The sequence below is a fragment of the Nelumbo nucifera genome, chromosome 1, assembly GCF_055504915.1.
Source record: "Nelumbo nucifera cultivar China Antique chromosome 1, China Antique-T2T, whole genome shotgun sequence".
NCBI lineage: Eukaryota > Viridiplantae > Streptophyta > Magnoliopsida > Proteales > Nelumbonaceae > Nelumbo > Nelumbo nucifera.
The window spans coordinates 212482657-212495564 of record NC_142649.1 but is presented as its reverse complement, the minus strand read 5'-3'; the positions used below and the strand labels follow the sequence as shown (position 1 = coordinate 212495564).

General features: G+C 37.2%; 1 protein-coding gene across 3 annotated transcripts in view; it reads left to right on the top strand.

The window, feature by feature from the left end:
- The window catches only part of CLPX (CLP protease regulatory subunit X), a 31057-nt gene extending 21021 nt beyond the window's left edge, over positions 1-10036 (top strand). For 2 of the 3 annotated variants that reach the window (XM_010269309.2, XM_088896112.1), the window contains 7 exons: positions 3656-3726; positions 3853-3952; positions 7253-7357; positions 7631-7693; positions 7860-7982; positions 8646-8804; positions 9807-10036. In XM_010269309.2, coding sequence (XP_010267611.1) covers positions 3656-3726; positions 3853-3952; positions 7253-7357; positions 7631-7693; positions 7860-7982; positions 8646-8804; positions 9807-9875 — 690 coding nt within the window. In that variant the 3' untranslated portion in view covers positions 9876-10036. The remainder of the gene's footprint in view (positions 1-3655; positions 3727-3852; positions 3953-7252; positions 7358-7630; positions 7694-7859; positions 7983-8645; positions 8805-9806) is intronic. The other variant, XR_016081020.1, reaches the window with a different exon arrangement.
- Positions 10037-12908: the final 2872 nt, after the last annotated feature.

The window sequence follows — 12908 nt, the reverse complement described above, 5'->3', positions numbered from 1 at the left end:
CTAAATCTATTTGGGAGTGGGTTTTATCCCTTTTTGGGTGTAATTGGACTCCTCCCTTGAATGTGCAAAGTCTATTCTCTTCGTCCTTCTTCAGCTGGCCTAAGGAAAGGGAGGATTATGTGGAGATGCATTAGGGCAGCAGTTTGTTGGTCCTTACAGGAAGAAAGGAACTTTCGTATATTTTCATTAAAGGAGAGAACAGCTGAGAGCTTAATAGATCTGATACACCTAAGGGTGGTTCACTGGCTGAAATCTTTGGACCTTTTTACAGACATTTCCATGACTGACTTGCTGAGAAATTGGAAAGAGATAGCAAACCCTGCTCCAGTTAATAGAATTTCCAGCCCCATTTGGACTTCCCCACCCTCCGGATTTATAAAACTGAACTTTGATGGGAGTAATTTTGGAAATCCAGGACTATCTGGGTTTGGGGGTGTCTTCAGGAATGAGGAGGGGTTTATTATGGCCTTGTATTCAGGCCCAATTGGAGAAGGGGACCCTCTCAGGGCTGAGATCTCTGCGGTTTTGGAAGGAATCCAAAGAGCAAGGCAATTGAACATAAGAAGATTGGACCTTAAAGGTGATTCGGAGGTGGTGGTTAGATGGCTAAAGACAACAGTACCACGTGGAGCTACAGTAATGAAAGGAAAAACGTTCAAATGGTTTGCTAGGGACATTGAGGTGAAGTACAGCTGGGTGAAAAGAAATGCCAACTCTTTTGCTGATGGGTTAGCTAAGCAAGGGGTGAATAGGGTGTCTTTGTTTTGGGCTAATTTCTAATATATCTCTTTGTGTAATTTGTTGTTGGGGAACTAAGTCATTTTACCTCCCCTATTTCTTTGTAATTGCTCCTTTCTAATTTAATAAAGCTGATTGTTATTGATAAAAAAAAAAAAAGAAATGTTGCTGGAGAGAGACTTTGTCTGCAATGATATGAGGTGCGGTCTTTGTAATGTGGAGCTGGAATCAGTTAAACATCTGTTTTTACACCACAAGTTTGTTTCAGAAATTTGGAGCTACTTTTTGAAGACCCTGAATTATAGTTGGTGCATGCCTGTCTCAGTGAAAGCATGTTTGGAGGAATGGCACATATCCGGGTCGACAAAGAAAGGAAAAGTCTGCTGGTCCTCCATTCCTTTGGCAATTCTATGGGCTCTGTGGCTAGAAAGGAACAACAGGATTTTTTAACACAAAGCTTCCTCTGAAGCCAAGGCCATCAATATGGCAATTCTACATCTGATTGTACCTTTTTGAGGATGGCCTTTTTTTGAGGTCCTTCTGCACAGCTTTTTGTACAGCTTCTCTTTGTACAAAGGACCTTTTGATATAATACAATTATACTTTAGCTTTTTTGAAAAAAAAAAAACCAATTCAACTCCCACCCACTCCAAACCAAAACCAACCTAATAAAAGAAGCAATAGAAACACAACACTTAGACCACTGAAAAAACCAATGAAACACCAAACCCAAAAACCTATAACTTGATCAAACAAACTTCCAAGCAACAAACTCAAAACAAAACCAAACCTTATCAGAGAAATACAAAAAACCAATGTCCAACATATCCAACAATCCAGCACCCCGAAAAAAGCAAACAAGAACAAAAGCTCTCTACTTCTTTAGTACATTCCTGGATTTCAATTCTTATTTGGCCCGATTACAAACAGACCCCTTTTTAATTAGCAAAAAATTTTGACACCAAAATATTTGGTGCTTTCTCTGATTTCTGAATCTTCTTATAGCATGGTAGGCTTCCTGGATTCCATCAAAACCCTAGACTAATTGTTCCTTTCTAATTCCCAAACCATGTTCTTCTCAAACAACTGATCCGTGCCTGATTCTTCACCCCCCCATCCCCTACAATTCCAGCTGATCTCTGAGCAACATGATTGTCTTCAACCTTTGAAACTTTGCCTTCATCTCCTGTATCATACTTCCTCAAAGCATTGGATATTTTTGTTCCAATTCTTTGAAGATCTTCCTAGTGAACTCTCCCCCAACGAAAACTAAACTCAGAAGTCTTGCTCACTGTGACCTCTGTGTTCGTTACCATTTTCCAAATCTACTGATCTTTCATCCATTGTAATCTCGTCTCCACTTGAGTCATCTTTCCTCTTTGTCCTCCTTTTCAATAGCTAAACACACATCACTTTCCTGCAGAGATCTTGTTCGATAATTCGTCTTCCTTCTATATATTCTAGAGCAAGCTAAACCTGGAACATCCCCCCCCCTGTTGTCCTTACTTCCTCTTCTTCCTCCCCTTCAGTAGTTAAACACATTATCCTGCAGAGATCTTGTTCGATAATTCCTCTTCCTTCTATATATTCTAGAACAAGCTAAACCTAGAACATCTCCCCCCTTTCTGTCCTTACTTCCTCTTCCCTTGATTCTGGATCTTTATCTTTCTTCCTATTTTACTCGTCTTCCACAACTTCCTCAAGCCCACTGATTAGTTTTGTCACTCTAATCCCACTTTCTTCAGCCCTTACTGTCTGTCACAACCTTAAGACACCACTCCATCTTCAACCGCTTTATTAAAATTGTTATTTCTCCTTCATCTCCTTCATATGCACCAACCTCGTCTTTACTCCCTTCCCAGTCCCTCTTTCATCCTCTACCACACCAACATTTGTCTTTTCTAAAATGTCAATATTCAATCTCTCCTCTGTGTTCTGAATCTGGAACAGAGTTTCCAGCCCTCTCCTCGTCTTTCCTGTCACTGCACTCCAACCCCAGGAATAATGAATCAAAAGTACTCATCTCTGTGAATAAGTTGGCCTCCGGTAAATTGTTTTGATTTTCTATGATGGTCTTGATCAGCTCCTTTTCCAAACCAAAGTCTTGGGATGTCTTCTTAGTCCAAGTGCTCCTTCAATTAGCTTCTAAATCTCCCCACCATCTTTTATGCCTGTGATCTCTTTGAAGTTCGAACCAAGGTCCAAATATTCGATATGATACGCCCTGTATTGGGTGTATCATATTGTATAGGGGGCTAACCGGAATTCCATTTTCAAGGCATTTCAAGAAACCTGTGTTTTTTAAATGTTAAAGAGTACTAAAACTGATCCCCTGTTAAAATATCAGAAGAAAAAATAAAAATAAATAATGTTTGATAGTATAGAAATACCTAATACACATATTCATTTGTATCAGGTGCATCGATACTTTGAACCTTGGTTCAAGCTGATTTTTCACCTCTTTTCTTAGTTATTGTGGCTTCAAATCCACTGCTTCATAGTTACACCTTGTGATGTACCAGGGTATTGGTTGGTGATGAGATCAAAAACAATGATCTGAAGGGAAAATTTGTATGCATTATTGAATCAATTGAAGGTCATCTACTTATTTCATGTTGAAGAAGGACAAATGAAAATAATTTAAAGATTCAACTTGACTTCATGTTCCCTATAAGCACAGGGGAACCTGTTGTCCTTGAAATTTTCTCCATTCATCTTAATTTCTTCTGTATTTTTAAAAATCTGAAAATCTTTTATTTATCAAATTCATCTTTTGTTAATTCCATATCCTTTTCAAAACATGGGGCAAGGTATAAATCAAGTTTTCAAGTCAACTTTCATTAGGGTATTTCTCAGCATACATTATGAGTCTTATGGATAATCATGCTCAATATCATTTTTTTTGTGTGTGTGGCAGATTGACACAAAAGACATTCTCTTTATATGTGGGGGTGCCTTTGTTGATTTGGAGAAAACAATCTCAGAAAGGTATATATAAGTAAATAACCCTTTTGATTCCCATAGTAGTAATGCTTCTGTTTGCATCTTTGGCTTCACAATGTGTTTTGTCTTTTTTTCTCTTTGATTTGCAATATGTTTTGTTATCTATTGCAGACGCCAAGATTCTTCTATTGGGTTTGGAGCACCAATACGTGCAAATATGAGGACTAGTGGTCTGACAAATGCTATAGTGGCATCAAATTTGCTGGAAAATGTTAGTATAAACCAAAACTCAACTAGAAAGTTCATCTTACAGCCGTGTTTATTAAACACCCTAGATTTTCTAAAATTATATCCTGAAGCATGCAGGAGATTCATTTGTAGTGTGAACTCCAAAATGCTACCAAAGCATTTATCAATCGCTGACTAGTTCTTTTTAATGTTACAAATGAATTCATTGAGGGTCATATGTGTTGCATCACTACCTAATTGGTCTATACCCATGATGTAGCCACCCAGGATTACTAAAGCATCAATTAGGCCAACTTATTTTAAAGCATTGTTTGTTTGTATCATCTTGTAGTTTTAAAAGGGAGCAGCACAACTAAAGTGCAAGGAGTTTGTAGAGTCTAAGGCGTGAGGTAAAAAGTAAGGTGCATGCCTAAACCAAGTGAGGCACCACCAATGAAAAAAGTAAGATGCAAATAATATATAACAATATGCAAATCAAAATTCTGAAAGGAAATAAAATATTGTTAACTAAATGGCGTCATATTATTAACACAAAAGTATATAGCCTGTGGGTTCAAATCCTATATAGACTAAACTACTTAAACTCTAAAAATAATGGATATGACCTATATTATAGTAAATTACCTATTTTTTGTTGATCCATCCCAAAACCCCAAATGGCTGGGACCAATGTTGGGTTATGACCTTTTAATGACCTAAACAGTAAATTACCTACTTAAACATCAAATCCAAGATAATTTATCAACATAGCAGCAAGACAAGTGAGGCATAGCTCCCAAATGAGATGTAGTTGTGAACCTAAGTGTGCCTTTTAGAACACAATTTATCTCTCCAATAATATTACATATGCTTTCGTTTTGCTATTATGCTTGCTAGTTGCTCTAAGCATCTGTGATGGTTTAGAATAAAAGATATCCTTTTTTTTCCTTTTTTTTATCAATAATTGTGGATTGTAGTAATATTAAAAATATGAGAAAGTTACAGGGCATGGGGGCTAAACAATCTTAGATCCCAAGAACAACCATTAAACATCAAAAACAAAAGTTACAAGACAACCCAAAATATAGAATGTCTGTTCACCCCTTGTCTAGCTAGACCATCTGCCAAAGAGTTCGCACTTCTTTTTACCCATTTGTATTGGATTTCCATGTCCTTAGTAAGCCACTTGAATTTCCTCTTTTCATTACTGTAATTCCAAAGTCTAAGACTATTCAGCCAGTTTACCACCCTTCAGAATCTCCTTCTATGAATATCCTTGATTCTTTGTACCCCTTCAAGAGCTGCAAGAATCCCAACTCTCAAAGAATCTCCCACCCCTACTGGTCCAGAATACATAGCTAACAGATTCCCTTGTTCATCTCTTATTACTCCCCCTATTCCGGATGGCCCTGGATTGCCTAAGCTGCTGCCATCAAAGTTCAGTTTAGCAAAGTCATGGGGTGGGGGGATCCAACAAACATTTGAGGCCTTCCTCATTGGAGCAAGTTCTGCTATCTCCTTCCACTTTCTTTGCAACTCATCAACTAAGAATTCTGCGAACAGAGCCAAGGTTTTCAGCCAGTGTATAACCCTAATATGGATGACCTCCAGTACTACTTCCAAACTTCTCTCCTTATCTGTAAATATTCGTGAATTTCTCTCCTCCCAAATAGTCCAACAGACTGCAACCCTCATACACCTCCACATAAACTTGGCCCTTTTTGTTGGCCGAATCGGCATAAATGTGAATAGGCTTTGCACATTCAAAGGGGGGGTCCACCTGCACCCAAACAAAGAAGTACACCATTCCCAAATGATGTTAGTGAACTGACAGGAGATTAGTAAATGATATCTAGACTCACCATCAGCTGTACAAAGGACTACGAGTGGATTCGAGCCGAGCCGAATAGTACCAGGCTCGAGCTCGGCTCGAGACTATTCTATAAGGCTCGAGCTCTAGCTCGAGTTCGGCTAGAGTCAAGAGTTCATAAGCTCAAGCTCGGCTCGGCTCGGCTCGACTCGACTCGTTTTATATTTTATAAAAATGTTTTATTATATATTTTATTATAAAAATATTTAGAAAAATTATTTTATAAAAATAAAAATTATATATAAAAAAATTTTATTTTATATTTAAAAAATTAAGAATTATAATATATATATATATATATATATATATTTGAGTCGGCTTGCGAGTCTTACGAGCCGAGCTCTAATAGGCTCGAGCTTGGCTCGTTTAATAATCGAGCCATTGAATTGGGCTCGAGCTCGAGCTCGAGTAGCTCGTGAAAAGCTCGGCTCGTTGCCACCCCTACAAAGGACACACCAGTGAGGACAAAAACAACTATTGGGTCTTTTTCTTTGAAGTAAATCTGTTGTATTAGCTCTTTCCAAAAAGGCTTCCCAACAGAAATTCCCAACCTTAGGAGGTATAGGATGACACCATACCTCTTTAACAGGGAAAGACAAGCCAGAGGAAGAAGAATGTGTGAAAGCTCTAAAGAAAGAAGCACAAGTGAAGGATCCAGAGGGGGTGAGTGTCCAAATTCTACTATCTGCCTTTGTTGGCTTTAGGAACACCCCACCTTCAAGAATGGATAACAGTGATGAGATACCATCAAGCTCTGTGTCCCTGATATCTCTTCGTAGGACCAAGTTCCAGCCAACCCTAGAAATAGAATTAGAAGGAACAATGAATGAAGAAACCGGGTTCATTTTTAAAAGTGGAAAGGGCAAAAAGGCTTGGGAATTGGTCTTTTAGGGTGGAGTCCCCAATCCAAACATGTTCCCAAAAATTAATGAGGTTGCCTGAGTGCAAGTCATACTTGATCCATGGAGAAAACAAAGGTAGAATAGCTTGAATAGCTTTCCAAGGAGATGCTCTTGTACTCCTTGCCAGAATCCCAGAGTCCCATCCATTAGCTGCAACCCCATGAGTACTGCCCACTATCTTCACCCAAAGTTTGTCCTTCTCCAATGAGAACCTCCAAAGCCATTTCCCTAGAAGAGCCAAGTTCCTATTTCCTTATGTTCCCGATACCCAAACCTCCATCCCTTCTACTAATTTTTTTTCCAATTTTGCTATCAAAGAAAATAAGTTATTTCAGGTCCTCTTCCTATCATCAGTGTGCTCACTGTCTGCAAAACAAAAACTGTGCACTGATATTCTATATCACTCTTTTATTGCATATTTGCATTCTATATTAACTTGATTTAAAACATATCATTTTGTGGTTGATTAGTTAGAACCTAGGCACTGACTAATCATTGCATCAATTAGGGAGGCTAAAGCAATTAGTCATCACCTTGCCACACTAACAACACTGCTTCTTTGATTATGCAGGTTGAGAGCAGTGATCTTATTGCATATGGTTTGATACCTGAATTTATTGGGCGATTTCCAATCCTAGTTAGTTTATCAGCTCTAACTGAAGATCAACTTGTTAAGGTAATTTTTCTTTTTTTCTTCTTCTTGATTTTGTTGTTCAACTCATTTACACATATCTTCCTCTTGTAAGCTGTTTTTCTCCCTGTTTTTGCATGGGGGTGGTTGGTTTATAAATTTTGATCTCAAATGACTTTTCATTTCAAAGTACTATGGACAAATATAGTGTGTAAGCACATGCAACGGTGTTGTTTGCCTTTCTGAAATTGTCTAATTTTTGTCCAGTAAAATGAGATGTCAATTTCTATCTAATAGTTTGCAGATTTTGTTGTCTAGGTTCTTATAGAGCCAAAAAATGCCCTTGGAAAGCAATACAGAAAGTTGTTTCAAATGAATGGTGTAAGTTTTTCCTTATGAAAATACTTCCCTTCAAAATCTGATTGTAATATTAAGTTTTTCCTTCTGAAAATGAATGGCGTAAGTTTACTTGCACGTTTGTGTAGCAATTTTGATAGCTCCATAAATACTCCAGCTGTATTGATTTTACAAATTTGTGTTAACTCAGGTCAAACTGCATTTCACAGAAAATTCTTTGAGAGTGATTGCTAGAAAAGCAATGGCCAAAAACACTGGGGCCCGAGGCTTGCGATCCATATTGGAGAATATTTTGATGGATGCAATGTATGAGGTGTGTAATCCATTCCCCTCCATAATTCTAAAAATAGGTTAAAAAATGGCAAATTCCTGCCTGATTTACCAGACCTGCTTGCAGGCCAATTTTCAATCCTTCCTATAAGCTTGGATTTGGTAGCTTAGTTGCAGTTATATGATCAAAATTCAAAATCAACCTTAACCCTAATTATTTTTGGCTTCATAAATCCTATCCTACCATTGTGCTCTATTAAAAGTCTTATTTTCTGTCAAATTACTAGTATCCTTAAAGACTGCTTCAGGGTGCCAAATCAATGTGTCATCATCTGGAGAATCCCCTAAAATTGTCTCTAGGTTTTTATGTCAGCTGCCAATCCAACACAACCCTCCTTTATCTGGATTAGAGGACTGCCAGTGAGAGAAGCCTCCAGATGGAGTAATGATCAGAACAAGATGGGAAATATAAAATCACTTTTTTCCTGGGGAAGGGTTTTTTAGGGGAGAGGGATGTTGTATTGTGTTCTGGTATTAAGAGAATGGTGTTTTCTTTTCAGGGTGCACCTTTTTTTGTTTTTTTATTTAAAACTATCATTAAGTGATTAAAATTTAAAAAAAGAAAGAAAAAGAGAAAAGGATATAACCCCATGTTTGATATCCAAAGATTCAAAACTAATTGGATTTATGATGGATTATTTGCTAGATTCCAGACACAAGAACCGGAAATGATAAAATAGATGCTGTTGTGGTTGATGAGGAAGCTGTTGGAGCTGCAGAAGGACATGGCTGTGGTGCCAAAATTCTTTATGGTGATGGTGCATTGGACCATTATCTTTCACAGAACAAACCAAGTGATTCAGAGGTATGTGCTGATTTGTTGGTTTCGTATCTACTATTTTTATTATCATGGTGTCCAGCATTATGTAGACATTGAACTAAGGGTGGGCAAGCAGGTTAGGTCAATCTGCTCAGAACTGCAAATGAACTGGATTGACCTTGTGGATGTCAACTGTGCAAATGACTTTTTAAAATATTAAAAATATAGAAATTTAATATCATAATAAATGATTACAATTCTTGAATTACTTGGAAATTTAAATCGACCATTAGAGCCCTACTACTCTAGGTCCAAAAGTGGGCCTTTGTGTGGTGAGGGGGCAGGGGTATAACTTCAACTCCATAGGTGAATATGACAACATTGGGCCTTTGCGGTGTAATGGTAGGTCCAGACTTAGCAGTTCATAACTGGAAAGGGGAAAGGGTGGTTGGAGTCGGGGACAGTGAAGGTGCTAGCGTACAGATTTCTAAGATTATTACCTGGAACGACTAAGTTATCTTACATTAGATATCTTTTACTCCATAGGAGATGAAAAATCTTGTAAATGTAAATGAGCCAAATGCAGTTCGGAAGAGGAGGTGCAGCTCTATGTTCTACAGTGCTACTCCTGAATCTGAATATGCTCCGACCAAGCTTCATCCCTGGACTTACCTAGGCGTTATATTTGGGTGGTACCAGGCCAGCCCTGATGATCGTTTTTTGCAGGCCCTTAGCATCTAAACTACCAATATATGACTTGGGATAGCCATGTTGGCTTCAAATGTTAGGCACCGACTAAAAATGGTTGCCCTCATTTTGTTTTGCATTACTAAAAACTACAGTAATTCAAAGCATAAACAAGTAAACCAGATTAAGATGACAGATTTCCAATAAATGAAGAGGTTTCTGGGATCATCTTACTGGTTCTTTTGAACCAAGTGATGAAGCAATTTTCCTGTGTATCTATATATTTTCAATGGTGTTGCTATTTTGGTGGTTATTCATTGAAGTTCCTATTATATCATAAAAACGATTTTTGTCTTGCAGACAATTTTGGTAGGGTCAGACGGGGAGCCAGATGTGGAACAAGAGCTGTCTATTGTTGCTAGCATGTAGTCTGCTGGCGAGGTTGATTTGTTATTCAAACCTTGTAAATTAAGTTAAATTTGTATTTATTCTGCAATTGTTACTAGCTTCTATTGGCTTAATCCATACTTCCATACAAGTCTTCCACCGCAGATGATTAATAATAACGAAATTGTAAGCTTACTAGTTAAGTTTCAGAAACCGCAGGTGGCAACTGACAATCTTAAATCCCACGAACAGACTCAAAAGCGAACCTTGTTCAATTGGGTCTTTCAGCCGTCTCAGAGCACTTGGCTAATAATTGCACGGCTTGCAAGTAATAGAACCGTTGTTGTTTGTTCAGTCTTGAGCTCATTTTCTTCTCCTTACTCGGCAACTCGCCCAATGAACTGCTCTTGGGTCATTTTCATCCCTTGGTTGCCAATGCATGATGGAAATGGAATATCCGATTGGATATTATTGATGTGCTATTGGTGGGGAATCCGGATTTGCTCCTCACAGGGCACACTTGAAGGAAACTTCCCGTACTTGTATGTGGTCATTCATGGGGGAGATATTCCTAATGCATGGCTGCAACGTGCTGTGAGGTTATATGACGTAAGATCCAAGTTCATTGGTGTGGGCTTCCATCCAGACACAATGTTGTTGCATTAACCATTGGATTTCAAGCGTTGAATCCATTGGTTAATCAAAATTACAGCTTTGAAAGGAATTATAATAATGCCCATGGAATAAATTGAAACATGTCGGTAACTGAGAATTCTAATACTCTGCCCGAGACTGGAAGTTCGGGCAATTGTATTTAAGATATAAATCGGACGTCACATGGATTTGATTTGCACAGAAAGGGAGAAAATGCATATAAATTGTTCGCCTTCCCGGAATGTCAAATTTCTCTTGATATGATCGTTTGAAGTTGAGGTTGAGGCAGTTCTAAATTCTAAGTTCAAGAAAGAATCCTTTATTTTCTTTCTTGAAAAAAAAAAAAGGAAAGGGAATTTTGACATTCTGTTGATCGACAGTATATTTATGTTTTCAATAACAAAAGCATACGAAAAAAAGATGATAAAAGAAGAAGCGAATGATTTGAAAGAAATCCGTGTAAGCATTACTTACCAAATAAAATACAACCAGATATAATCCTGAATTTTGCTGAAATGCCCAAAATTCCATTCGACAAATTGCCAGATTTTTTTTTTAGGTAAAAACTTGCTAGAATTTCAGGACATTGAAAAGTGAAAACATGGGCTTCACATCATGACATGGTCAAAGGTCAGTCAAGACTACCTTTGTGCAGTTCACGGATGAGATCGACTGGAAGGAGATACGGACTAAAAGGTGAAAATTTTAATGCCCCCGTTCACTTTTTTATCCAGGTAAATGCACTTAATAGGAAACACTTTTTACCTAATCACCTAATGATTTGGAACCGCCGTTGATCTAGACGGTTGGACCATTTGGCCTGGGAACCTTCCAGGCAACCGGTTTTACCCCAAACCTGGTTTCTAGCTAAAAACTGTTGAATTGGTTAGCGATCCGCTGACCTAGGTGGTTGAACCATCAACCAGTTCAACCCGTTCAATAGTTTTGGTCATTTTTATTTTAATCATTTTTTTCATTGGAACAGGTCACCCGTTCGGACTGGGCGGTCAAACTGTCGACCTGGAAACTAATGGCCAGAAAGGTTCCAGTTCCAGGTCGATTTTTAAAACCTAACCGTTATAGTATAATAATTCATTATTAAAAGGGGCATTTTTGTCTCATCCAAGTATTGACAACTTTCTCCTATGTGAGAAAGCTATTCATCCACCTAAGATAGGTATCACTTACTCAAGAAAGTGATGCCCCCAAAAATAAATATGAAAAAAGAACATGGGTTTCTTTTCCCAATCCCATTGACCAACTCTCCCCCACCCCCTCCAAATCCAAATAACAAACGCCCCCTTAAAGTAGAACTCAAAGAGTCAAAGCTACCATTTTTAAAGAGGTACTAAGTCAAACCATGAAGTGTAATTTAGCAGTTATATTCTTAGAATTTAATCTGGTTCTAGCTTTGCTTTGAAAATCGGACAGGATCAGATGGTCAAACCAATTGACCCAAGAACCAGTCAGGTAACTGATTCCATTTCATCCTAAAACTGCTCCTGATCTAAAAACTATTGATTTAGTCAGTGGCCCATTGATCTGGATGGTCAAACCATCGACTCATCAACCCAGACAACGCTTTTTGACTGTTTTTCATTTTATTTGTTTTATATTTTCAAAATGAGAACGTTTCAAACTGGACGGTTAGACCATTTTACCCGAGAATCGGTGGCCAAAACGGTACCAATGTCCGTTCCGATTTTTAAAACCTTGGTTTCTAGTACACTTTTTCCCTAGACTCCTATTCAGTCTATGACAAGTGTTCATTACATGTGTATTCTCATGTATATGGGGTATTTATATTGGTATTGCAAAGCATATCAACAAGGATGAAATGGACACTTGTCACAAATTCACAGCAGATTTTGGATACACATGAATAACAAAACAAACTCAAAATTTTTGATAAATACATTAACAACATTAAGTCTAAAGTTGCAATAATTATGAATGAGATACACGAAAAATAACATATTTTAATAGTTTACATGAAGAAATACGTTATAATCAACATATAGGAATGTAGATATAATTTTACTGCTAATACATCAATTAAAGAGTTCATGACATCATATTGCTTTTTATAAATTACTACATGTATAAATCCATTAATATGTTATTATTTATTTAAACTAAATTATTAATTAATCATTATAAACATATAAATTAATCTAAAATATTTTAGACCCATGAGAAGGTAAATCCATAGATCGAATAATCCAAAAACACGACTGCGTTTAATTACTTCAATTGTTCTATATTTTATCATTTTTATACTTTTGTATATTGCCAAAAAAAATATAATCTTGATAGTTAATTACTATATTAACTTCTTAAAATTTATTAACGTAAAGTAAGTTTTGTAAATAATGCATTTTTGTTCTTATAAATAATAAATATAACTATATAATCTTATTT